General features: G+C 48.5%; 1 protein-coding gene across 2 annotated transcripts in view; it reads left to right on the forward strand.

Moving 5' to 3' along the window:
• acsf2 (acyl-CoA synthetase family member 2) overlaps window positions 1-24,874 on the forward strand; it is a 273,790-nt gene that overhangs the window by 89,871 nt on the left and 159,045 nt on the right. For both annotated transcript variants that reach the window (XM_072483256.1, XM_072483258.1), the window contains exons 5-8: window positions 574-692; window positions 15,430-15,592; window positions 21,934-22,029; window positions 23,328-23,476. In XM_072483256.1, coding sequence (XP_072339357.1) covers window positions 574-692; window positions 15,430-15,592; window positions 21,934-22,029; window positions 23,328-23,476 — 527 coding nt within the window. The remainder of the gene's footprint in view (window positions 1-573; window positions 693-15,429; window positions 15,593-21,933; window positions 22,030-23,327; window positions 23,477-24,874) is intronic.

Consider the following 24,874-nt stretch of genomic DNA (forward strand, 5'->3'; position numbering starts at 1 on the left):
GTGACTGAGGTCGGGGTTGTGGTGGAGACGGTGACTGTGTGTTTGTTGCTGTGGTTGGTTTAGGTGACTGTGGTCGGGATTGTGGTGACTGAGGTCGGGGTTGTGGTGACTGAGGTCGGGGTTGTGGTGGAGACGATGACTGTGTGTTGGTGTTGTGGTTGGTTTGGTGACTGAGGTCGGGGTTGTGGTGGAGACGGTGACTGTGTGTTTGTTGCTGTGGTTGGTTTAGGTGACTGTGGTCGGGATTGTGGTGACTGAGGTCGGGGTTGTGGTGACTGAGGTCGGGGTTGTGGTGGAGACGATGACTGTGTGTTTGGGGTGGTTGTTAGTTTGGAGACTGAGGTCGGGGTTGTGGTGACTGAGGTCGGGGTTGTGGTGGAAACGATGACTGTGTGTTTGGGGTGGTTGTTGGTTTGGAGACTGAGGTCGGGGTTGTGGTGACTGAGGTCGGGGTTCTGGTGGAGGGAGTTACTGTGTGTTTGGGGTTTTGGTAACGGGCGTGCTGGATGGTGGGTGGTTCTTGTGGAGATGTATCTCAGCATTATGGTAATTTGAAATGTTCTCTATTTCCAGATTGGCTGTAAGGCTTTAGTCTGTGCCACAAAGTTTAAGACCCAGACATACTATGAGATCATGAAACAGTGCTGCCCAGAGCTGGAGAAAGCCACGCCCGGGGACCTGAGGAGTAAGAGGTACTCGCTGTTCATTGGGCATAGGAGCTTCAAATTAACTCCAACAAAACACCTGCGGTGGTTTGTGTGTGTGGGGGGAGGGGGGAAGAAGAAAGAGGAAATGAGTTATAGATGGGTGATTAGGGTAGGGGAAGGGAAGATGGATAAGGAGGGGGAAGTGCAGGGATGGTATATCGGGCGGGTCTGAAGGAGGGAGTTAAGGGGGTTGGGGATGGAGAGGGGTGGTTTGCAAAAGAGCAGTCGAGACTGAACAGTCAGGTACTGTATATCACAGGAAGAGGTTTTGGGAGAGATTCTCACTCAAGAATAGGGGAAGCCTTTGACAGAGGAGGCTTTAACCTTTCGTGTGTTCTTGTTGCCCTTGTCCAACAATAACAGGTTCAAAAATGAAAACCGAATTGTCTTCAGCCTCTTCTGATCCAACCCCCCTTCCCCTTGTCCTCAGATGGTGGAGAATTGGCAATGCCTCTGCCATTTGAACAAAATGAAATGAAAATCGCTTATTGTCCCAAGTAGGCTTCAAATGAAGTTAGTGTGAAAAGCCCCTAGTCGCCACATTCCGGCGCCTGTTCGGGGAGGCTGGCACGGGAATTGAACCGTGCTGCTGGCCTGCCTTGATCTGCTTTAAAAGCCAGCTCTTTAGCCCTGTGCTAAACCAGCCCGAACGGCTGGAATTGCAATCAAGGCTAGATGATTGCATCACGACCTGATGTGCACCCTCTCTTGAATGAGGGTGTTATATTTGCTATTCCCCAATCCTCTGACACCTCCCCCATATCTAGGGAAGCTTGAAAAATTAAAGATAAAACCTTCTGCTAGCTCCACCCTGACATCCTTCAGTAGCCTGGGGTGTATACCATCTAGTCCAGGTGACTCTGAGAACAGCCAACTTTTCCAGTACCTACTCCCTCTCAATTTGCACGCTACCCATTGTCTCCACTAGCTCCACTTTTACCAACACTTTGTCAGATTGCTCTTCCCAAACAAACATGCAGATATAAAGAACAAAATGAGTATTTGAGCCTTGCCCTGCGACCCTCAGTCTATTTCACGCTTTCTGTCCATAATAGGACCCACTCCACCTCTTAATATCCACTAAGTAAAGGTAAAGTCGCCATAGCAGGGCTGGTTTAGCTCAGTGGGCTAGACAGCTGGTTTGTGATGCAGAACAAGGCCAGCAACGCAGGTTCAATTCCTGTACCAGCTGATAATTTTGAATTCTCCCTCAGTGTACCCGAACAGGCGCCGGAATGTGGCTTCCAGGGGTTTTTCACAGTAACTTCATTCCAGTGTTAATTGTGACAATAAAGGTTATTTATTTATTATAGTCCCAGGTGACCATAGTCTGCTTTTCCCTTTGATGGGGAGAACTGATTGGTGATGATTTAACCTGAGGATCACCACACCTCAGGCGAGGAGCAAGGTTGAGAAGGTGGGACCTCCATGAATAACCTCAGCTGCTAGGAATGGAACCCGCGCTGCTGACCTCGCTTGGCATCACAAACCAGTTGTCTAGCGAACTGAGCGAAACCAGGCCCCATATCCACTGTATTTGTTTCCTATTAATTTACGGGATGTGGGCGTTGCTGGTTAGGTCAGCATTTGTTGTCCATCCCTAGTTGCCCTTCAGAAGGTGGTGGTGAGTTGCCTTCTTGAACAGCTGCAGTCCTTGAAGTGTAGGTACACTCACTGTGCTGTTAGGGAGGGAGTTCCTGGATTTTGCCCCAGTGATAGTGAAGGAACGGCGATATATTTCCAAGTCAGGATGGCAAGTGACTTGGAGGGGAATTCCACGTGGTGGGGTTCCCAGATATATGCTGATCTTGTCCTTAGATAGTAGTGGTCATGGGTTCGAAAGGTGCTGTCTAAGGAACCTTGGTGACTTACTGCAGTGCATCTTGTAGATGGTACACACTGCTACTGTTCATCAGTGGTGGAGGATTCAAATGTTTGTGGAAGGGGCTGCTTTGTCCTGGATGGTGTCAAGCTTCTTGAGTGTTGTTGGGGTTGCACTCATCCAGACAAGTGAAGAGCATTCCAGTACACTCTTGACTTGTACCTTGTAGATGGTGGACAGGCTTTTTGGGGTGGGGGTGATGGGAGGTGGTCAGGAGGTGAGTTACTCGCCGTAGGATTCCGAGCCTTTGACCTGGTAGCCACAGTATTAATGTGGCTAGTCCAGTTCAGTTTCTGATCAATGGTAACTCCCAGGATGTTGCTTGTGGGGGATTCAGCGATAGTCCATTGAATGTCAAGGGGCGGTGGTTAGATCCTCTCTTGTAGGTTGATGGTCATTGTCTGGCACTTGTGTGACACAAATATAAGTTGCCACTTATCAGACCAAGCCTGGATATTGTCCAGGTCTTACTGCATTTGCACATGGACTGCTTCATTATCTGAGGAGTCGCAAATGGTGCTGAACATTGTGCAGTCATCCGCAAACATCCCCACTTCTGACCTTATGATGGAAGGGAGGTCATTGATGAAGCAGATGGTTGGGCCTAGGGCACTACTCTGAGGAACTCCTGCAGTGATGTCCTGGAGCTGGGGTGATTGACCTTCAACCACCACAACCATCTTCCTTTGTGCCAGGCATGACTCCAACCAATGGAGAATTTTCCCCCTGATTACCATTGACTCCAGTTTACCTAGGGCTCCTTGATGCTATACTCGGTCAAATATTGTCTTGATGTCAAGGGCAGTCACTCTCACCTCACCTCTGGCATTCAGCTCTTGTCCATACTTAAACCAAGGTTGTAATGAGGTCAGGAGCTGAGTGACCCTGGCGGAATCCAAACTGAGCATCCGTGAGCAGGTTATTGCTGAGTAAGTGCCACTTGATAGCACTGTTGATGACTCCTTCCATCAATTTGCTGATGATGGAGAGTAGACTGATAGAGCCGTAGTTGGTTGGGTTGCATTTTTCCTGTTTCTTGTGTACAGGACACATTGCCAGATAGATGCCAGTGTTGTAGCTGTACTGGAACAGCTTGGCTAGGGGTGCGGCCAGTTCTGGGACACAAGTCTTCAATACTATTGGCAGGATATTGCCCTGACAGGGTATTGTTAGGGCCCATAGTAGCCTTTGCAGTGTCTGATGTGTTGGGTGTTCTGGATCACATACAGGTCACCAACACTTGAAGTAGTGCAACTCTATTTTATTGAAAGGTTAACTATTTAAACATACTTGAACTGTGGGTAAATACGATACCAGCTTTAACTAAAGACCTTTGCCTTGTCCTAACCAGTTGATGCACTCAGCACATGGTGAATGTCTGTGTTTCAGGCTGTGAGCTCTGTGCTCCTAGCTAGCTGCTACTCGAATGAGCGGGAACCCTAATGTCCCCTGTCCTTATAGTGTGTGTGCTCTCACTGGTGATTGGCTGCGGTGTTGTGTATGTTGATTGGTCCCACTGTGTGTCCATCAGTGTGTGTCTGCACCATGATATACTGGTGTATATTATGACCGTGTCCAGTGCCTACAGCTGTTTCTTGATATTACGTGGAGTGAATAGTATTGGCTGAAGGTAGACATCTGTGATGCTGGGGACCTGCGGTGGAGACCGAGATGGATCAACCATGCGGCACCTCCGGCTGAAAATTGTTGCGAATGCCTCAGACTTGTCTTTTGCACATATGTGCTGGACTCCTCCATCATTGTGGATGGGGATATTTGTGGAGCCTTCTCCTCCAGTGAGTTGTTTAATTGACCACCACCACTCAGGGCTGGGTGCGGCAGGACTGCAGAGCTTATGCTGCTTGGCACACAAGTAGTCCTGTGTTGTAGCTTCACCAGGTTGACACCTCCTTTTTCGGTATGCCTGGTGTTGCTCCTGACCATGCTCTCCTGCACTCTTCATTGAACCAGGGTTGATCCCCTGGCTTGGTGGCAATGGTAGAGTAGGGGATATGCTGGGCCATAAGGTTGCAAATTGTGGTTGAATACAATTCTGCCTGCCAGTAGAAGATTTTTGCCTTTCCTTTTATGTGGACTGCCATTCTATTCTCCCATCCTCTCTCTGCCAATCTTATTTTCCTCTTCACCTCTCCTTTCAGCCTGATTTTCACTTGAAAAAAAAATCACGTGACATGCATTTTACATCCTCCTTTTTTGTTTCAACGTAATCTCTCATCTCTCTCGCCATCAAGGATTTTGGCTTCCTTAATTTTACCCTTGATGGAATGTAGGTAACCTGCAGCTGAAGCATCTCTTCCGCAAAGATCTCACATTGCTCTGTTGCAGAATTTCCTGTCAGTCTGTGGTTCCATTTTCCCCTGGCTACATCCCTTCCCATCGCATTGAATGGCCCTCTTCCAGTTTAGAATATTAGGCATCTAACCAACCCGTTTGAAATGGTGAAAGGATTTAATATGGGCTGAAATTCTCCGGCGGTTGGGATTCAATCTTCCCACTGGCAGTGCACCCCCGCCCGTGGGTATCGCGGCGGTGTGGGGGGGCTTCAATGGGAAATCACATTGGCAAGCGGCGAGAGTATTGAATCCCACCACTAGCGAACAGCGCGCCGCCAAGAAACACGCAGCTAGGGGACCGGAGAAGCCAGCCTCTAGTAGCTACAGAGAAACCAGACAAGGGACCATAGCCTTAAAACTAGAGCTAGGTCATTCAAGGGTGATGTCAGCAAGCACCTCTTCACACAAGGAGTCCTGGAAATTAGTAACACTGTTCCACCGATAAACAATGGATGTTGGATTCAATCAGTTTGCTTTCAGACTGAGATGGGTCGATTTTTCTTGTGCGAGGCGGTATGCTGTAAAAGCAGCTAAATTGAGATGAGGTACAGTTCAACTGTTAGCAGACACAACAGTGGAACCAGCTTGAGGGCTTAGTGGCAAACTCACAGTGCAGCTGGAAGCAGCCGGTTGCCCATCAGAAGGGGATCTCAGCAGGTGTGCTGACTGTAGGATACTGGCAGCAAAGCACACTGGACTGCTAATCCAGAGGCCAGGTGAGTTCAGGCCGTGGCTAGGGCTTCAAACCCCACCATGACAGCCAACAATCTGTAATAAGATACTAGCCTCAGTAACAGTGATCATAAAACTATCAGATTGTCTTAAAAACTCAAGTGATTCACTGATGTCCTTTAGGGAAGGGAATCTGCCCTGCATGGCCTATATGTGACTCCAGACCCACAGCAATGTGGCTGATCTAAGCCACTCTCTGCAATGGTATAGCAAGCCATTCAGTTGTATCAAACCACATGAAGGCAGCATTTGAATAAGCGTGTTTGTGGTTATTGGAGGCCAATCATTTCCGCCTCAGGACATCACTGGGGCAGTTCATAAGCCCAACCATATTCAGCTGTTTCATCAATGATCTTCCCTCCATCATAAGGTCAGAAAGGGGATGTTTGCTGGTAATGGTACAATGCTCACAACTCCTCAGCTACTGAAGCAGTTACTGTCTGCATGCACCAAGTCCTGGAACAACATCCAGTCGTGGGCTGACAAATGGCAACTTAACGTTAATGCCATGCAAGTGCCAGGAAATGACCATCTCCAGCAAGGGAGAATCTAACCATCGCCTCTTGATAGTTAATGGCATTTCCATTGCTACACTGCCCACCATCAAATTATTTTTAGTTACCAGTGACCAAAAACTTAGCTGGACAAGCAATAGAAGTGAATAACTCACCTCCTGACTCCCAAAACCTGTTCTCTGTAGGATCCATAGAATCCCTACAGTGCAGATGGATGCCATTCTGCACATCGAGTCTGCGCCAACCCTCCTAAAAAAAGAACCCCACCTAAGCCACCCGCCCCAACCATAATCCACCTAATCTGCACATTTTTGGACTGTGGGAGGAAACCGGAGCATCCAGAGGAAATCCACGCGCACACAGGGCTAATGTGCAAACTCCACACAGGCAATCACCAAGGCCGGAATCGAACTCGGGTCCCTGGCGCTGTGAGGCAGCAGTACTAACTACTGTGCCACCGTGCCACCTATCCTCAAGCCGCAAACCAGGAATGTGATGGAATACTCTCTCTTTTTCTGGAGGAGCTTTGCTCCATCAACACTCCAGAAGCTTGACACCATCTATGTCAAAGAAGTCCCCTTGATCAGCTCCCTTCCACATTCACCCTCTCCACCATTGACAACAGCATGAACCATCTACAAGAAGCACTGCAGCGACTCGCCACGCCTCCTTTGACAGCACCTTCCAACCAACCTAGAAGAACAAGGGCCGCATGTCCATCATAGGAACACCACCAAGTTCTCCTTCAAGCCCCACACACCACCCTTTGTTGGAACTACATTCCTGTCCCTTCATGTGTTACTGGATAGAAAACCTTGAACTCTGCACCTTCACCGCATGGATTGCAGCAGTTCAAGAATGTGGCTTAGCACCATCTTCTCAAAGGCAGTTAGAGATGGACAACAAATTGCCTTGCAAGCAACATTCATATCACCTGAATCAATAATTAAGGAAAATCTATTCATCCAGTAAAAGAAAAACATTGTTGCTGGGAACAGATATATTGACTCCACCTGGGACATCTGTGGGCTGACTGTACCCAGAATTGGTCATAAATGACCCAACCCTAACAACAGGAGAATATTCCACCCACTCGGCCATCAGTGCAACTATTATTCATTCTGTCTTTGTGAGGTTTCCATGCATGCAGCAATTAATTGTATCAAGATGGTACCTTTTGCTGAATGTATTCTGATTTATACTTCCGTCAGAATCAAACACTCTCAGAACATGTACATTACGGGGTTAGATACCGAGTTAATCTCCCTCTATGCTGTCTTCATCAAACACTTCCAGGACAGGTACAGCACAGGGTTAGATACAGAGTAAAGTTCCCTCTACACTGTCCCCATCAAACACTCCCAGGACAGGTACAGCACAGGGTTAGATACAGAGTAAATCTCCCGCTACACAGTCCCCATCAAACACTCTCAGGCCAGGTACAGCACAGGGTTAGATACAGAGTAAATCTCCCTCTACACTCTTCCCATCAAACACTCAGTCTGAGAACACTCACTAACAGATTCAAAAACAGCTTCTTCCCGCTGCTCCCTGAATGGCCCTCTTATGGACTGAACTGATCACTACATTTTGTATGCTTCACCCAATGTCTATGTCTATGAATTTACATTGTGTATCTATTGTACGTCCTCTGTTTTTCTTGTGTGGTACGATCTGACTACTGTGCGCAGAACAACACTTTTCACACTGTACCTTGGTAAATGTGACAAATCTAAATCTACAGTATGGGGTTAGATACAGAGTAAATCTCCCACTGCATTCTTCTCATCAAATCCTCCCAGGACAGGTACAATACAGGGTTAGATACAGAATAAATCTCTCGCTACACTTTTCCCATCAAATACTCCCAGGACGATGTTAGACTTGAAAAAGTAGACCAGGATCAAGCGTTGAATTTGGTTCATATGATTTATTAAAGATTGTAAAACGGCTAGGAGATCGGCAATCTTATACTTCATTCAAGGAGTTAGATCAAACGCTTCTTGGCTTACAAACGTGGGAGCCGGAGTTATCTACACTCTTGGGCCCGTTGTGCTGTACCTCCCATACCTCCCAGCATTCTGCATCCTTGTTTTCTACTAGCAAGTATTTGATGACATTATCATCCCGAATATTTGAGAAGTCTTCTGTGACCTTTAGAATTGATAACAGGTCATGTCACCTTCCGGGTCGTGGCGATGCGGAGCTAAGCCGCACGAGTCGGCAGCTCCCGCAGAAACGGACTTTTGGGCCCGCTAACGGAGCCTCAACGGACCTTTAAAAAAAAACCAACCCGTGGGGAGGAACGGAGGAAGTCCCCTACAGCCCTGCAGGGACCGGACCCGCAGTGAAACGGCAAGGAAAGCGGCCCTGGAGCAGCGGGAGAAAAAAGAAGAAAAAAACAAAATGGCGGCGCCCATGGACAAAGAGGAGATGAACGAGTTCATCAAGTGCTGCTTCGAGGAGCTGCGTAAGGAGATGGTGGCGCCTATACTGGCAATGGTGGAAAAACCTGGAGCAACCCAGAAATCCCAAGAGGTGAAGATTCAGGAGATCCAGGAAAAAGTGAGTGAGAACGGTGACTAGCTCGTGGGCCTGGCGGAGAGAGTGGAGCGGCACGAGGCGCTGCACAAGACGTGGGCGGGAAGACTCGAAGACCTGGAGAACAGATCAAGGAGAAACAACTTGAGGATCCTGGGTCTCCCAGAAGGAATGGAGGGGGCCGATGCCGCGGCATATGTGGGCACAATGATCGGGACGCTGATGGGTGTGGAGGCCCCCCCGAGATTGCTGGAGCTGGATGGGGCGTACCGAGTGCTAGCGAGGAAGCCCAAGGCAAAAGAGCCGCCAAGGGCGATGGTGGTGAGATTTCACCGGTTTACGGACAGAAAGAGGGTCCTGAAATGGGCCAAGAAGGAACGGAGCAGCATGTGGGACAATGCGGAGATCAGAATATACCCGGACTGGACGCGGAGGTCGCTAAACGGAGAGCGGGTTTCAACCGGGCCAAAGCGGTGCTGCACCGGAAAGGGGTGAAATTTGGAATGCTGCAGCCAGCGCGACTGTGGGTTACACATAATGGCCAACACCACTACTTCGAAACGCCCGAAGAGGCGTGGACCTTTATATTAGCTGAAAAACTGGACTCTAATTGAGGGTTTGTGTGGGAGGGGGGTGTTTGAGGGGTGAAGTATGATGTTTGTTGTACATAGGGGGTCAACCACACGCAGGAAAGGATATATGGGCTGGGGGAGAGGGACAAGGCCATGACAGGAGCAGCGCCATGGGGAGCGGGGCAGACTTTGGGAAGCGCGGGGCTTTTCCCGTGCGCGGCAAAAAAAAAAAAAAAAAAAGGGCGGGAAGGGGACAAAGGAATGTACATTGATTGGGAGAGACCCACACGGGGGGTTAAAGGGATGGCAGGGGAAGCCGGGGTCAGCAGGTGTCAGCTGACTTACGGGAGGGATATGGGGGAGCAAAAAAGCTAGATGGGGATCTAGTGGGGGGGGGGGGGGGGGGGGGGGGGAAGGGTTGCTGCTGCACTGGCCGAAAGAGAACGGGACACAGAAGAGGTGGCTGGGATGGGGGTCCCCCAGCTGGGGGGCTGGAGAGTGAGGGAGACGCGGACAAGGGACTGGTCCAGAAAAGGAGATGGATAGTCTGCGGGGGTGGTGGGGGGGGGGGGGGGGGGGGGTGAGAGTCCCTCCAATCCGGCTGATAACGTGGAACGTGAGGGACCTGAACGGGCCGGTGAAGTGGGCTCGAGTGTTTGCGCACTTGAAGGGACTGAAGGCAGATGTGGCAATGCTCCAAGAGACACACCTGAAGGATTGGACGCAAAAAATAGAGGGGTGGCAATTCTGGTGGGAAAGCATGTGTCATTTGAGGCCAAGACTATCGTAGCGGATAATGGAGGGAGATATGTGATGGTGAGCGGTAGGTTGCAAGGGACGTGGGTGGTGTTGGTAAATGTATACGCCCCGAACTGGGATGATGCTGGATTCATGAAGCGCCTGTTGGGGCGCATTCCGGACCTGGAGATAGGAGGCCTGATAATGGGAGGGGACTTCAATACGGTGCTGGAACCAGCACTGGACCGCTCCAGATCAAGGACGGGAAGGAGGCTGGCGGCGGCCATGGTACTTAGGGTTTTTTTGGATCAGATGGGAGGAGTGGACCCATGGAGGTTTGCAAGACCGCAGGCCAGGGAATTTTCTTTTTTCTCCCACGTGCATAAGGCTTACTCCCGGATAGATTTCTTTGTTCTGGGCAGGGCGCTCATCCCGAGAGTGGGGGGGGGGACGGAGTATTCGGCCATAGCCGTTTCGGACCATGCCCCGCACTGGGTGGAACTGGAGCTGGGAGAGGAGAGGGACCAACGCCCGCTGTGGCGGCTGGATGTGGGACTGCTGGCCGATGAGGTGGTGTGTGGGAAGGTGAGGGGGTGTATCGAAAGGTACTTGGAGGCCAACAACAACGGGGAGGTGCGAGTGAGGGTGGTATGGGAGGCGATGAAGGCGGTGATCAGGGGAGAGCTGTTCTCCATCAGGGCTCATAGGGAGAAGATAGAGGGAATGGAAAGGGAGAGGTTAGTGGGGGAGATCTTGCGGGTGGACAGGAGATACGCAGAGGCCCCGGAGGAAAGATTACTTGGGGAAAGGCGACGGCTCCAGACGGAGTTTGACCTGCTGACCACGGGCAAGGCGGAGGCACAGTGGAGGAAGGCGCAAGGGGCGACTTACGAGTACGGGGAAAAGGCTAGTCGGATGCTGGCGCACCAGCTCCGTAAGAGGGCGGCAGCGAGGGAAATAGGGGGAGTCAAAGATGGAAGGGGAGCCACGGTATGAAGTGCAACGAAAATAAATAAGGTATTTGAGGACTTTTATGAAGAGCTGTACAGGTCCCAGCCCCCAGGGGGGGAAGGGGGGATGAGGCGATTCCTGGACCAGCTGGGGTTCCCGAGGGTGGAGGAGCAGGAGGCGGTTGGTTTGGGGGCACCAATTGGGCTGGAGGAGTTGAGTAAGGGTTTGGGGAGCATGCAGGCGGGGAAGGCCCCGGGGCCGGACGGGTTCCCGGTGGAATTCTACAGAAAATATGTGGACCTGCTGGCCCCGCTACTAGTGAGGACCTTCAACGAGGCAAGAGAGGAGGGAACCCTGCCCCAGACAATGTCGGAGGCGACAATCTCCCTGATCCTAAAGCGAGACAAGGATCCACTGCAATGTGGATCGTACAGGCCGATTTCGCTCCTCAATGTGGATGCTAAGCTATTGGCGAAGGTACTGGCCACTAGGATTGAGGACTGTGTCCCGGGGGTGATACACGAGGACCAAACGGGATTTGTAAAGGGCAGGCAGTTAAATACCAATGTGCGGCGGCTCTTAAACGTGATAACGATGACATCGGAGGAGGGAGAGGCGGAGATAGTGGCAGCTATGGACGCGGAAAAAGCCTTTGACCGAGTAGAGTGGGAGTACCTCTGGGAGGTATTGCGCAGGTTTGGGTTCGGGGGAGGGTTTATTAGATGGGTTAAGCTCCTTTACAGCGCCCCGGTGGCGAGCATAGTGACAAACCGGCGGAGGTCAGAGTACTTTCGGCTGTACCGAGGGACGAGACAGGGGTGCCCCCTGTCCCCCCTGTTGTTTGCATTGGCGATCGAACCCTTGGCCATATCACTTAGGGAGTCTCAGAAATGGAGGGGGATAGTCCGCGGGGGAGAGGAGCATCGGGTATCGCTATATGCGGATGACCTGCTGCTATACGTGGCGGACCCAATGGAGGGGATGGTGGAGGTCATGCAGACTCTGAAGGAGTTTGGAGAGTTTTCGGGCTACAAGCTTAATGTAGAGAAGAGTGAGCTTTTTGTACTACAGGCAGGGGACCAAGAAAGAGGGATAGGGGACCTGCCACTGAGGAGGGCGGAGAGGAGTTTTCGGTATCTGGGGATCCAGATAGCCAGAAGTTGGGGGGCCCTACATAAATTGAATTTGACGAGGGTGGTGGAGCAAATGGAGGAGGATTTTAAAAGATGGGACATGCTCCCGCTCTCGTTGGCGGGTAGGGTGCAGTCGGTCAAAATGGTGGTCCTTCCGAGGTTTTTGTTCGTGTTTCAGTGCCTTCCCATTGTGATAACCAAGGGCTTTTTCAAGAGAGTAGGTAGGAGTATTATGGGGTATGTGTGGGCAAATAAGACCCCGAGGGTTAGGAGAGGGTTCTTGGAACGCAGCAGGGACCGAGGAGGGTTGGCTTTGTCAAACCTAGAGAGTTACTACTGGGCAGCAAATGTGGCGATGATCCGTAAGTGGGTTATGGAGGGAGAGGGGGCGGCATGGAAGAGGATGGAGATGGCGTCCTGCAAAGGAACGAGCCTGGGGGCGTTGGTAACGGCACCGCTGCCGCTCTCGCCGACAAAATACACCACAAGCCCGGTGGTGGCGGCAACATTAAAGATCTGGGGCCAGTGGAGAAGACACAGGGGTGCAATGGGAGCATCGGTGTGGTCCCCGATCAGGGGTAACCACCGGTTTGTCCCGGGGAAGATGGACGGGGGGGTTCCAAGGCTGGCATTGGGCGGGGATAAGAAGAATGGGGGACCTGTTCATTGACGGGACATTTGCGAGTCTAGGGGCACTGGAGGAGAAATTTGAGTTACCCCCGGGAAATGCATTTAGATATATGCAGGTGAGGGCTTTTGTGAGGCGACAGGTGAGGGAATTTCCGTTGCTCCCGGCACAAGAAGTTCAAGATAGGGTGATCTCGGGGGTATGGGTCGGGGAGGGCAAGGTATCGGAAATATACCAAGAGATGAAAGAAGAGGGGGAAGCGCTAGTAGAAGAACTGAAAGGTAAATGGGAGGAGGAGCTGGGGGAGGAGATTGAGGAAGGGCTATGGGCCGACGCCCTGGGTAGGGTTAATACCTCTTCCTCGTGTGCCAGGCTCAGTCTGATACAATTTAAGGTGATTCACAGAGCGCATTTGACGAGGGCGAGGCTGAGTAGGTTCTTTGGGGTAGAGGATAGATGTGAAAGAAGTTCAGGGAGCCCGGCGAACCATGTCCATATGTTTTGGTCATGCCCGGCATTGGAGGGGTTCTGTAGAGGAGTGGCGGGAGCAATATCCCAGGTGGTGAAAGTCCGGGTCAAGCCAAACTGGGGGCTAGCAATATTTGGAGTAGTGGATGAGCCGGGAGTGCAGGAGGCGAAAGAGGCCGGAATTCTGGCCTTTGCGTCCCTAGTAGCCCGGCGAAGGGTCTTGCTCTTGTGGAAGGAGGCGAAGCCCCCTAGCCTGGAGGCCTGGATAAACGACATGGCGGGGTTCATAAAATTGGAGAGAATTAAGTTTGCTTTGAGAGGGTCTGCACAGGGGTTTTACAGGCGGTGGCAACCGCTCCTAGATTATCTCGCGGAGCGTTAGAAGAAGGTCGATCAGCAGCAGCAGCAACCCTGGGGGGGGGGGGGGGGGGGGGGGGGGGGGAGGGGGAGGAGGGAACAAGAGACTGTCTGAGGGGATGGACGAGCGGGAGATAGCATGGAGGGTGGGGGGAAACGGTACGCGCGGCCAAGAGCCAGTGTATAAAGCTATGTAAATATACCATCTTGCCTTGTATATATCTTGCTCAGGGAGAATTTGCGTTATTTTGTTACGCTGGAGGGGGGGGGGGTTATTGTTTGTAAGGAGAAAAAATTGTGCTGTTAAAAAACCTTTATAAAAATATTTTTAAAAAATTTAAAAAAACAGGTCATGTCACCAGACATTTGCTAGCCTGAGACTCCTTCATCCAACAGAGGGTGAATTGATGGTTGCCACCGCCCCCGTAACAGGCCAGCCGTCTGCAGCCTGTACTCCTTTCCTTATCACTTATTTCACCAGTTTCACAGCAGCCTTGAAAGCTGTATGAGGTCTTTTTAATTTTAAGACAACAAATGATACAGTACCCATTCGTAGTTTTACAGAATATTTTACAATACTGGTACAAGCAAATTACAATACATGTTATACTTAAGGTTAAACAGAGTGAGTATAAATTTATGACCATAATAAACAATGAATACACAATATAAGTGGGTAACAATAGTCATCATTTATAATGTGACATTTTAAAGCAGTCTCATTATATTTCAGTTAATATATAGCATTAGATAATAATGATCTCAAGAATTGTACCATTCCAAACTACTCACATACTGTTACAACGTCTGTGAGAACTCAAGGTTAACGTTTCTATTCCTTATAAGATAGGCAAGCATACAATGTGCACCTGTGATTCTGTTTCCTACCCCCTTAGCACCTGCATGCACAATGATTTTGGTTATTGCAAGCGGGACGCATGTCTGTTATCTGTTGGTTATATTTTACTGGCCCACAGAGCCACTATTGATGAAGCAGACGATACTGAGGTTTTGTCACCAAAGTCATCGATTATTGATTATTTCTGGGAGTGCGCAGGGCAGGTCAGGTGCAAAGCTCTCTAAACTGTGTCTGTGCATTTCTGTGCTGTTCAAAATGGGAACTGTTCTGGTCAACCCAAAATGGAAGAAATCTAGATTCCGAATCTTTCAGTTCCCCCCTTCCAACTCCCATTGGCACCATGGGGGTTGGACCCGGGGACGGGGGATGGTCGGGGGACGGGGGTGGGGGGGGGGGGGGGGGCGTACAGGGTTAGAAACAGAGTAAGGCTTCCTCTATACTGTCCCCATCAAACCCTCCCAGGGCAGGTACAGTATGGGATTAGATACAGAGTAAAGCTTCTGCTACACTGTCCCCATCAAACATTTCCATGGCAGATACAGCACAGGTTAGAGACAGAGTAGGTAACAGATACACTGTTCCCTTCAAACACTCCCAGGACAGGTGCAGCAGGAAGTTGAATATAGAGTAAAACTCTCTTTACACAGTCCCTTCAATCCCCACACTGCAGTTCCAGCGCGGGTTAGATTGAATAAAGCCCGGTATATTCTGCGTCAATATTGATAATGCTCTTTTTATCTATTTCCCGGACCATCTATGGTAGTGTGTGAATAGAGGCGAATCAGTGCTTTTGATCCATGCTCATGTGATTAGATTCACCTGATAGGCTACAGTCAGCAGAGACTCTCATCATGTGAATGCTAAAGAGATTTGAGTCTACCTCCTGAACGTCACCGTTTCTGCAAAGTAAAATTCGTAATCAATGTTGGAGAAGACCTCCGAGACTGCATAATGTGAACGTCGCTGATTGATTTTGGCTTGTGTTTGCTTAGTCTCCCAGATCTAAGGATGATCATTATGATTGGTAGTAAGCCTCCTGGAACATACAGCTTTGAGGAGATCTTTGAAGGAGCTTCAAGCAGCCATCGCGAGAAACTGTTGAGCCTGCAAAAGAAAATCTCATTTGACGACCCAATAAACATCCAGTTTACCTCGGTAAACCAATTTTACTTTCATCCCTTAAATTAGGGAAAACGATTTTTGAAAAGTTGCCATAATGTTCTAATATTGTTGGGAATAATGTGACGATAAGACTGGGGAAGAATGCACTGTAAATGTTAACATTTTGAATGGAGTCAAGGAACAAAGGGTGGCATATTGGCATAGTGGTTAGCACTGCAGCCTCACAGCTCCAGGGACAAGGGATCAATTCCAACCCTGGGGCACTGTTTGTGTCGAGGTTGCACATTGTCCCCGTGTCTGTATAGGTTTCCTCCGGGTGCTCCGATTTCCTCCCACAGTCCTAAGATGTGCAGGTTGGTTAAGGTTATGGGAATAGAGCAGGGGAGTGGACCTAGGTAGGGTGCTCTTTCAGAAGGTTGGTGCAGACACAATGGGTCATAAGGCCTCCGTCTGCACTGTAGGGATTCTATGATTTGGTGACTGGTGGCAATGTAAATTTATAAGGCCACAAAAAGCCAATTCCTGTCCTTGGTTTTGCACCTCAAAACACAGGGGACAAACGCAAGATCATTTTTACTTATACTAAACCTTCGTTAGGTTGCAGATCTTGCTGACATGGCTACCATTTTTGTCTACTTGCCTGGGAAGGTAGTGGTAGGTTGCTGCCTTAGACTGCTGGGGCAAAAAGAACATTTACGTAATTTTGATTGGATTGCCAGGCCATTTCAGAAGATAGTTAAGGGTCAACAACTGGAATTACGTGTAGGTCCAGTCATAAGTCCATAAGACAGAAGAGCAGAAGTAGGCCATTTGGCCCATCGAGTCTGCTCTATCATTCAATACAATCATGACTGATCTGATCTGATAATGCTCAACTCCACTTCCTGTCTTATCCCCATAACCATTGATTCCCTTACTGATTAAAAATCTGTCTATCTCAGCCTTGAACATACTTAACAACACAACCTCTAAGGCCCTCTGCGATAAAGAATTCCACAGGTGCACTATCCCCTGAGAGATAAGACCATAAGATGTAGGAGCCAAAGTAGGCCATTCGGCCAGTTGGGTAAGGATAGAAGGTTTCCTTCCTTAAACAGAAATAGTTGGGTCTTTCAAACAATCTGACAGTGTCCTGGACAGTTTTACTGACTTTCAAAAAGAGACTAAGTTGAAATTCTCAAACTACAATGATGGTATTTGAACTCTTGTTTTTGGAGTTCTGGGCCTCTAGATTACTGTTCAAGTAACATAAAAATGATACCGCTATATTCCTGTACTGTCATGCTCACCAAGCATCCTTTGTCAGGACCTTCCAAATCTGCGACATCTACCACCTAGATGACAAGAGCAGCAGACACATGGGAACTCCACCACCACCTGCAAGTTCCCTTCAAAGCCACACACCAACCTGACTTGGAAATAAGGCCGGAGTTCTCCGACCGTTCAAATGACTAAGAAAACTACCTACTAAACTCTATTTTCTTTTGTTGCCAACTTATACTTTAAATTATAGAAATACACTATTCCTTTTTACTTATCACATATCACACTCTCTAGGGAATTACTATTCTTATTACAAACAGTTCACAGTTGCTTCCATTGACCTGCTCTCTTTTTAAATTGCCAGCCGCGATCTCCTAATCCCAGAACTATCTCTCACTGTGAGGGTTACACTGTAGGCTTCTTCTTCTAGCTTCAAGCTAGACAAATCTTCCAACCTCCTTTAATTCCACATGAACTGGTCTTCACTCTAAGCATGAGGTATTATCTGCGTTCCATGTGATGAACATTTCATTTTCTCTGCTTAAGGTGCAGACCGGATTGGATAGAGTTGGGGGTCTAAGGAATAGTTAATCAAAATTTCTGCCTGGATACAAGGCCCATGTTTTGAGTCTGGTAACCCTTCTACGGAATTGGTTATCAAGCTATCCCTGATCCCAACTTCCTTTCATCTTAGAAGTAAAGGAATAGTTTGCAGCAGAATCTTTTACAACCTAATATCTACTTTTCTGGGACTTTGGAAGAATCAAGATCTATTCATTGTAGATTAAGGAATTGCTGTCATTATCCACAAGCATAAATGCCTTGTACCTCCCTCCTAATAAAACAACATGAATATCAGAGTCACAGTTAGCTTGCCAGGCCCCAGGGGAAGGAGAGAACCAAGAAACCAAAGGTCTGTATGGTTCACTGTGTCAGAATGTGGGTGGAATTCTCGAATTGAAAACAACAAATTTGCAATGAGTTAAAACAAGATTGGAAGGTTCACCTATGATAGAGGGAGGATCACCTGAAAATTGTCACCATGAAAGAAGTTCTAGAGTTAAAGGTTACCAGGCTGAAAAAGGAAAATAAGTAAACACTCGTGAACAAAGAATCACTCTGAATTAATTTGGTGGGGGGGGGGGTTACTGAATGTTCCCTCTTGAAACACAGTCTAACATATATATTTCCGAGCCATAAGGCGAGGAATCCTCCAAATTTACAGGCCTGTTTTACGTTTGAGACTTCCTCAGTGCAGGATTTTCCAAACGTTTCCAGCCACGGAACCAAGTTTGGGAAATCCTGCTTTTACTACAATTTTCAGTTAGGTAAAAAAAAAAATTGTATTCTGTTCTGTGATTTAATGTATTAGTTACCTACAAAGATAGCTTTTAGTCCTTTGTTACTGGAAATGTCTGAAAACATAACGGGGACGCTGGGGTGGGTGGGGGGGGGGACTTTCCGGCCATTCCCGCCGGTGGGATCTTACAGACCAATAAAATTAGAGCACATTGGAGTTTGGGTAATATAAATGGATAATCTATATTTGAGTAATATATAGCACAGATTGTGAGTTGGTTAATGGACAGAAAACAGAGAGTAGGAATAAACGGGTAATTCAGGTTGGCAGTCTATAGCTAGTGGAGTACTGCAAGGATCAGTACTTGGGCCTCAGCTATTCACAATCCATACAAATGATCTGGATGTGGGGACCAAATGTATTATTTCCAAGTTTGCAGATGACAGAAAATTAGGTAGAAATGCGGCCTGTGGGGAAGGTGCATCGAGACTTCAAGGGGGTTTAGACAGGCTTAGTGAATGGACCAGGTGGATGGTTCCTGATGCGGAACGATGCCACCAGTGTGGTTAAATTCCCATACTGACTGAGGTCATCCATGAAGGCCTGCCTTCTCAACCTTACCCCCTCACCTGAGGAGTGGTGACCCTCAGGTTAAATCAGCACCAGTCAGCTCTCTCTCAAAAAGACCATAAGACATGCAGAATTAGGCCACTTGGCCCATCAAGTCTGCTCCGCCATTCAATCATGGCTGCTATTTTTCTCATCCCCATTCTCCATTCTCCAGGAGAGCAGTCTATGGGGACTATGGCGGTTTTTAATTAACCAATAACCGTTACAAAGCTGTTTTGAAGTCAATGGTAGGTGAGTAAGTACATTCCCACGGAGGTCACAACCTGTTGATGGTTCTCAATGATTTTGAAGGTAGAATTCCAGACAGGGCAGCCCCACTCTAGACTGTTCACTTTTTAATGTTGATTCGGATTTGAGACAGTGAAGTTTGTAAAAACGTGGTCCAATAAATGCCTTGCCATGATAAAGAAACAGGATTTCATTCCATATATTCAGCAGGGAGCTTGAGTGGACAGGGCTGCCATGGGTCCCACTCATTAAGTGAGCTGCATTTTGGGCAGCACGGTAGCCTTGTGGATAGCACAATTGCTTCACAGCTCCAGGGTCCCAGGTTCGATTCCGGCTTGGGTCACTGTCTGTGCGGAGTCTGCACATCCTCCCCGTGTGTGCGTGGGTTTCCTCCGGGTGCTCCGGTTTCCTCCCACAGTCCAAAGATGTGCAGGTTAGGTGGATTGGCCATGATTAATTGCCCTTAATGTCCAAAATTGCCCTTAGTGTTGGGTGGGGCTACTGGGTTATGGGGATAGGGTGGAGGTGTTGACCTTGGGTAGTGTGCTCTTTCCAAGAGCCGGTGCAGACTCGATGGGCCGAATGGCCTCCTTCTGCACTGTAAATTCTATGATAATCTATGATTTTCATTCAAATAGGTAATTTTGATGACTCAGCAGGCCATTCAGTAAGGATCAGCTGATGATTCTTAATGGGTTGGTTTAGCACACTAGGCTAAATAGCTGGCTATTAAAGCAGACCAAGGCAGGCCAGCAGCACGGTTCAATTCCCGTACCAGCCTCTCTGAACAGGTGCCGGAATGTGGGGACTAGGGGCTTTTCACAGTAACTTCATTTGAAGCCTACTTGTGACAATAAGCGATTTTAATTTCATACTTCCTTGCTCACAAGTTTCTTCCTTGTTCTGTCTTGCACTCACTGGCTGAGAGATTATGCGGTTCGGGCCAGGGTATGAGTTTGTGAAGTTTATAACATATAAATGGGAGCAGTCAGTTTATCTGATTAGCAAAAGTTCTGTTAATCCTGTAATTTTGTGTAATGTGAGTTGAATTTTGGTGTTAAACTGGACTTTGTTCATTTATGTCTTCTTTTTGTGCTCTTTACCTGAGGCCAGGTCTGACACCCAACTCCACAATTTCCACCTTGGGTGGGTTAAGGGGGTAGGTGCCGAATCCCCCCCAGGTAGAACCCCGTGCCATTGCTACCAATCTGAACCACACCGGCCGTCCCACCAGCTGATACATCCTGGGTGGGATTTTCCGGTCACCGAAATCGCGTTCGGCGATCGGCCGGAGAATCCCCATTTGCAACGAAATTGGGTGCAGCGGTGCTTTCGCGATGCTTCGCCCCCTCCAAAACGCAGTCGTATCGACGGCTTCAGGACGTTACCAGTTGGGGGCGGAGCACCCCCCCTGTGCTCCGCCCCCAACTGGCCGGATTCCTGATGGCGTGGGGTCTCTCATGCTATATCTTGTCGGGAACTCGGTTGCCGCCACAGTCGGGGGAGACCCGATCCGCGGGCAGGGGGTACTTTTGCGGGGGGCTGGCAGCACTGTTGGGGGGTGGTCTGGTGGTCGCGAGCCTGGCCAAAGGGGGGAGCACTATTTTGCGGGTTGGGTTCGCGCGCAGCCGGCACCAAGTTGCACGGCGCTGCAGGACGCCGCCCTGCGCATGCGCGGTCACGGACCTGGCAATTCTCCGGCCATATCGGCAGCTGGAGCTGGGTGCTCTATGACGCTTGCCTGCTAGCCCCCCACCAAATGGCGATCGGTGGCCCTTTTCCGCCGATCTATCGGTCGTAAAACGGCACCGTTCCCAGGCCGCGTCAGGGCATAGCCTGAAAATCGGAGACTCCAGCCCCTGACTCCCCAAGGAATCTGCGTTTATGTGACCACATGTACTTTTACATGCATTGCACGGTAGCACAGTGGTTAGCACTGTTACTTCTCAGCTCCAGGGGCCCGGGTTCAATTGCAGCTTGGGTCACTGTCTGTGCGGAGTCTGCACGTTCTCCCCATGTCTGCGTGCGTTTCCTCCGGGTGCTCCGGTTTCCTCCCACAAGTCCCAAAAGACGTGCTTGTTAGGTGAATTGGTCATTCTGAATTCTCCTTCGGTGTACCCGAACAGGCGCTGGAGTGCGACGACTAGACGATTTTCACAGTAACTTCACTGCAGTGTTAATGTAAGCCCATTTGTGACACTAATGAAGATTATTATTATTATGTTGTAGCCTGGAGATATGGAAAGTGAAAGTAGAAGCTCCAATTTCTTTCCAGTGCATGGCTGGCCTGCAATTGCTTCCACTCTTAATTCCTGCCATTGACATTTGTTGGAAGGGTTTACAAGTTGATACTCAACATGTTTGGTTGTGTTATGAATGCACCTTCTTTAGTTATCAAAACCTGGTGTGGGATTTGGACCCCGAGCTTCTGGCTCAGTGGCAAGGATACTCCCCACTATTCCCTCCATTTTATTCATATATTTATTCAAATTAACTTGATTGATTTATTTAAGTCATCCTTTTTGCGATTTTCCAGCCCTAGCCCGCTGATAGGATCGTCAGGTCCTACCGAGGGTGACCCCCGCGACAGGTTGTCTGGCGGCAGGGCGGGTGGGCCATACAAAATGCCATCAACCTCGGTGGGACCAGAAGTTCCCAATGGTGAGCTGCCTCTGTCGCAGGAAAACCCATCGCGGAGGGGCAGTGTTTTATAGTCTGCCTTCTAATGGGACAGGGAATGTTCATGATGACCAAGTGCGAAATATGCCACATGTAATGTGGTGCATATTATGATCACTGTTGCACATTTCCACTTAATTAGATGTTGAGTGGTAAAGGTGTGTTCCAGAACATAAAGGACAAGAGGCATACCTGTGGGAGTGACTGGTAACAACAATGCAGAAATAAATGTCTTTGATGTATGTTTAATCAATCCTGTGTGTGTTTTCTTTAGGGCACCACGGGAACTCCCAAAGCAGTCACCCTTAGCCACCATAATGTTGTCAACAATTCCCGATTCATAGGACACAGGCTGGGCTACGATTGGCGGGTGAGTACATTAATCCTGGTTGTATTAAATTCCCTTCACTGAAAATGTCTGATTTGCTGACTTATTCATTTACTTGTTTAGTAGCACACTTCTGAACTGATTTCAAATCTAATCACCACCCCACTTCCTGCTTTCAAATTTTATTTTTAAATTCATGAAAGCTCAAACAGGAGCCGGTTCAGCCCCTGAAGTAAGAGGACATATCAATTTATGAGGGGGAGGATTGTGAACATGTCAAAACATGGGCTATCACATTCTGCTGGGGTTTTGACTGCTGTGAGGAACATACCGGCATGCGGGTTTGGAGCAGGAGGAAGCACTCAGCCCTTCGAGCATGCTCCACCATTCAATAAGACCATGGATGATCTGATTGTAATCCTCCCGCTTACCAAAGATAACCTTTTGTCCCCCCCCCACCCCTTGTTAATCAAGAATTGATTGAACTCTTCCTTGAAAATATTCCAAGGCTCTGCTTCCATTGCCTTTTGAGGAAGAGCGTTTGAGAGACCTGTGACCTTCTGAGTGAAAAAAAATTCTTCTCATCTCCGTCTTAAATGGGCGAACCCTTATTTTTAAACAGTGACCCCTATTCTAGATTCTCCCACAAGAGGAAAGAAGGAGCTAAAGAGAGATTGTTTTTAATTCATTTTCTGGATTTGTACTCTGGAAGTACAGCATTTCTTGCCAACACTAGTTGCCCTGAACTGAGCAGTTTACCTGGCCACATCAGAGGGCAGTTATGTGCCAGCCACATTGGTGTGGGATTGCAGTCACATATCGGCATGGACTAGGTAAGGACAGCAGGTTTCATTAGTGAAATAGTTCCTGCAATTGGCGGTTCTATAGAGGTGCTGCCATTGCTTTCTGCCCATGGGTTAGAAGATAGACTATTACTCTCCATCATATCTGCTTAAGTGTTCTTCCTGTGTCTGTGTGGGTTTCCTCCATGTTTGCCGGATTCCTACCACAGTCCAAAGATGTGGAGGTTGGGTGGATTGGCCATGATAAATTGCCCTTAGAGTCCAAAGAGGTTGGGTGGGGTTACTGGGTTCGGGGGATAGAGTGGAGGCGTGGGCTTAAGTGGGGTGCTCTTTCCAAGGGCCGGTGCAGACTCGATGGGCCGAATGGCCTCCTTCTGAACTGTAAATTCTATGATCTATGCCTGCGCTGCAAGAAAGGTTATTTGGATGAAGTGCTATTGGTTCTCAGTGAACATGAGACGAGAAGAGGGAAGAACGTTGGCAGAAAATAATATATTAATAAATTCTCTTCTTTCTTCCACTCTCTGTTACTTTTAGAACCCCCGGATCTGTGTACCAGTGCCACTCTTTCACTGCTTCGGTTGTGTGGGAGGCACGCTAACCATGGTCATGTACGGGTGCCAGTTGGTTTTTTCCTCTCCGAGTTTTCAGCGACGGGCCGTTCTTGAGGCAATCCAGAGTGAAAGGTACACTTACAGTTACTATCATACAGAAAAGTAACAGTACAGAGCGGCCTGCTGTAACTGGGCACCAGGCCATTACTGGACGTTGTTGAAATAACACCACAATATAGGCCTGTGGCAAATACCTTGGGAGCCTGGTGGTTGCCATAATGATGATGTTGTACTCAGGTGGCAATAAGCTGATCATAGGTCTCCCACTAAACCATAATGTCACTTACGCAAGTGGAAGTTGATGTAGGAAAATGGAAAAAAATGCTTTACTCATGCTACTTGGATTTTAAAGCATGCTGATGGGAGAGAGAACTTTACTCTGTATCTTTCCCATGCTGTACTGGTCCTGGGAATGTTTGATGGGGACAGTGTAGAGTGAGCTTTACTCTGTATCTAACCCATGCTTTACCTGCCCTGAGAGTGTTTGATGGGCCAGTGTACAGGCAGCTTTACTCTGTATCTAACCCTGTGCTGTATATATCGTGGGAGTGTTTGATGGGGACAGTGTAGAGGGACCTTTACTCTGTATCTCACCCCATGCTGTACCTGCCTTGGGAGTGTTTGATGGGGACAGTGTAGAGGGAGTTTACTCTGTATCTAACCCTGTGCTATACCTGCCCTGGGAGTGTTTGATAAAGAAGCGTAAAGGGAGCTTTCCACTGTATCTAACCCCATGTTCTACCTGTCCTGTGATTGTTCGACGGGGAACAATGTAGAGGGAGCTTTACTCTGTATATAACCCTGTGCTATACCTGCCCTGGAAGTGTTTGATGCTGACACTGGTTCCTGAAAGGGAAACTGTTCCATTCCCCTATATTTTAACATTCCATAGGGGCTGGTTTAGCACACAGGGCTAAATCGCTGGCTTTTAAAGCAGACCAAGGAAGGCCAGCAGCACGGTTCAATTCCCATACCAGCCTCCCCGAACAGGTGCCGGAATGTGGCGACTAGGGGCTTTTCACAGTAACTTCATTGAAGTCTACTAGTGACAATAAGCGATTTTCATTTCATTTTATTTTCATAGTTTGATGAGCACAACACAACCTAAATACAGTTAATAAGACCATAAGACATAGGAGTGAAAGTAAGGCCATTCGGCCCATCGAGTCCACTCCACCATTCAATCATGGCTGATTTCAACTCCATTTACCCGCTCTCTCTCCATAGCCCTTAATTCCTCGCGAAATCAAGAATTTATCAACTTCTGTCTTAAAGACACTCATCGTCCCGGCCTCCACCGCCCTCTGTGGCAATGAATTCCACAGACCCACCACTCTCTGGCTGAAGAAATTTCTCCTCATCTCTGTTCTAAAGTGACTCCCTTTTATTCTAAGGCTGTGCCCCCAGGTCCTAGTCTCCCCTGCTAATGGATATACTTGATATACTTGAACAAAATGGTTATTTAAAGAG

Source organism: Scyliorhinus torazame, chromosome 18, assembly GCF_047496885.1.
Source record: "Scyliorhinus torazame isolate Kashiwa2021f chromosome 18, sScyTor2.1, whole genome shotgun sequence".
NCBI lineage: Eukaryota > Metazoa > Chordata > Chondrichthyes > Carcharhiniformes > Scyliorhinidae > Scyliorhinus > Scyliorhinus torazame.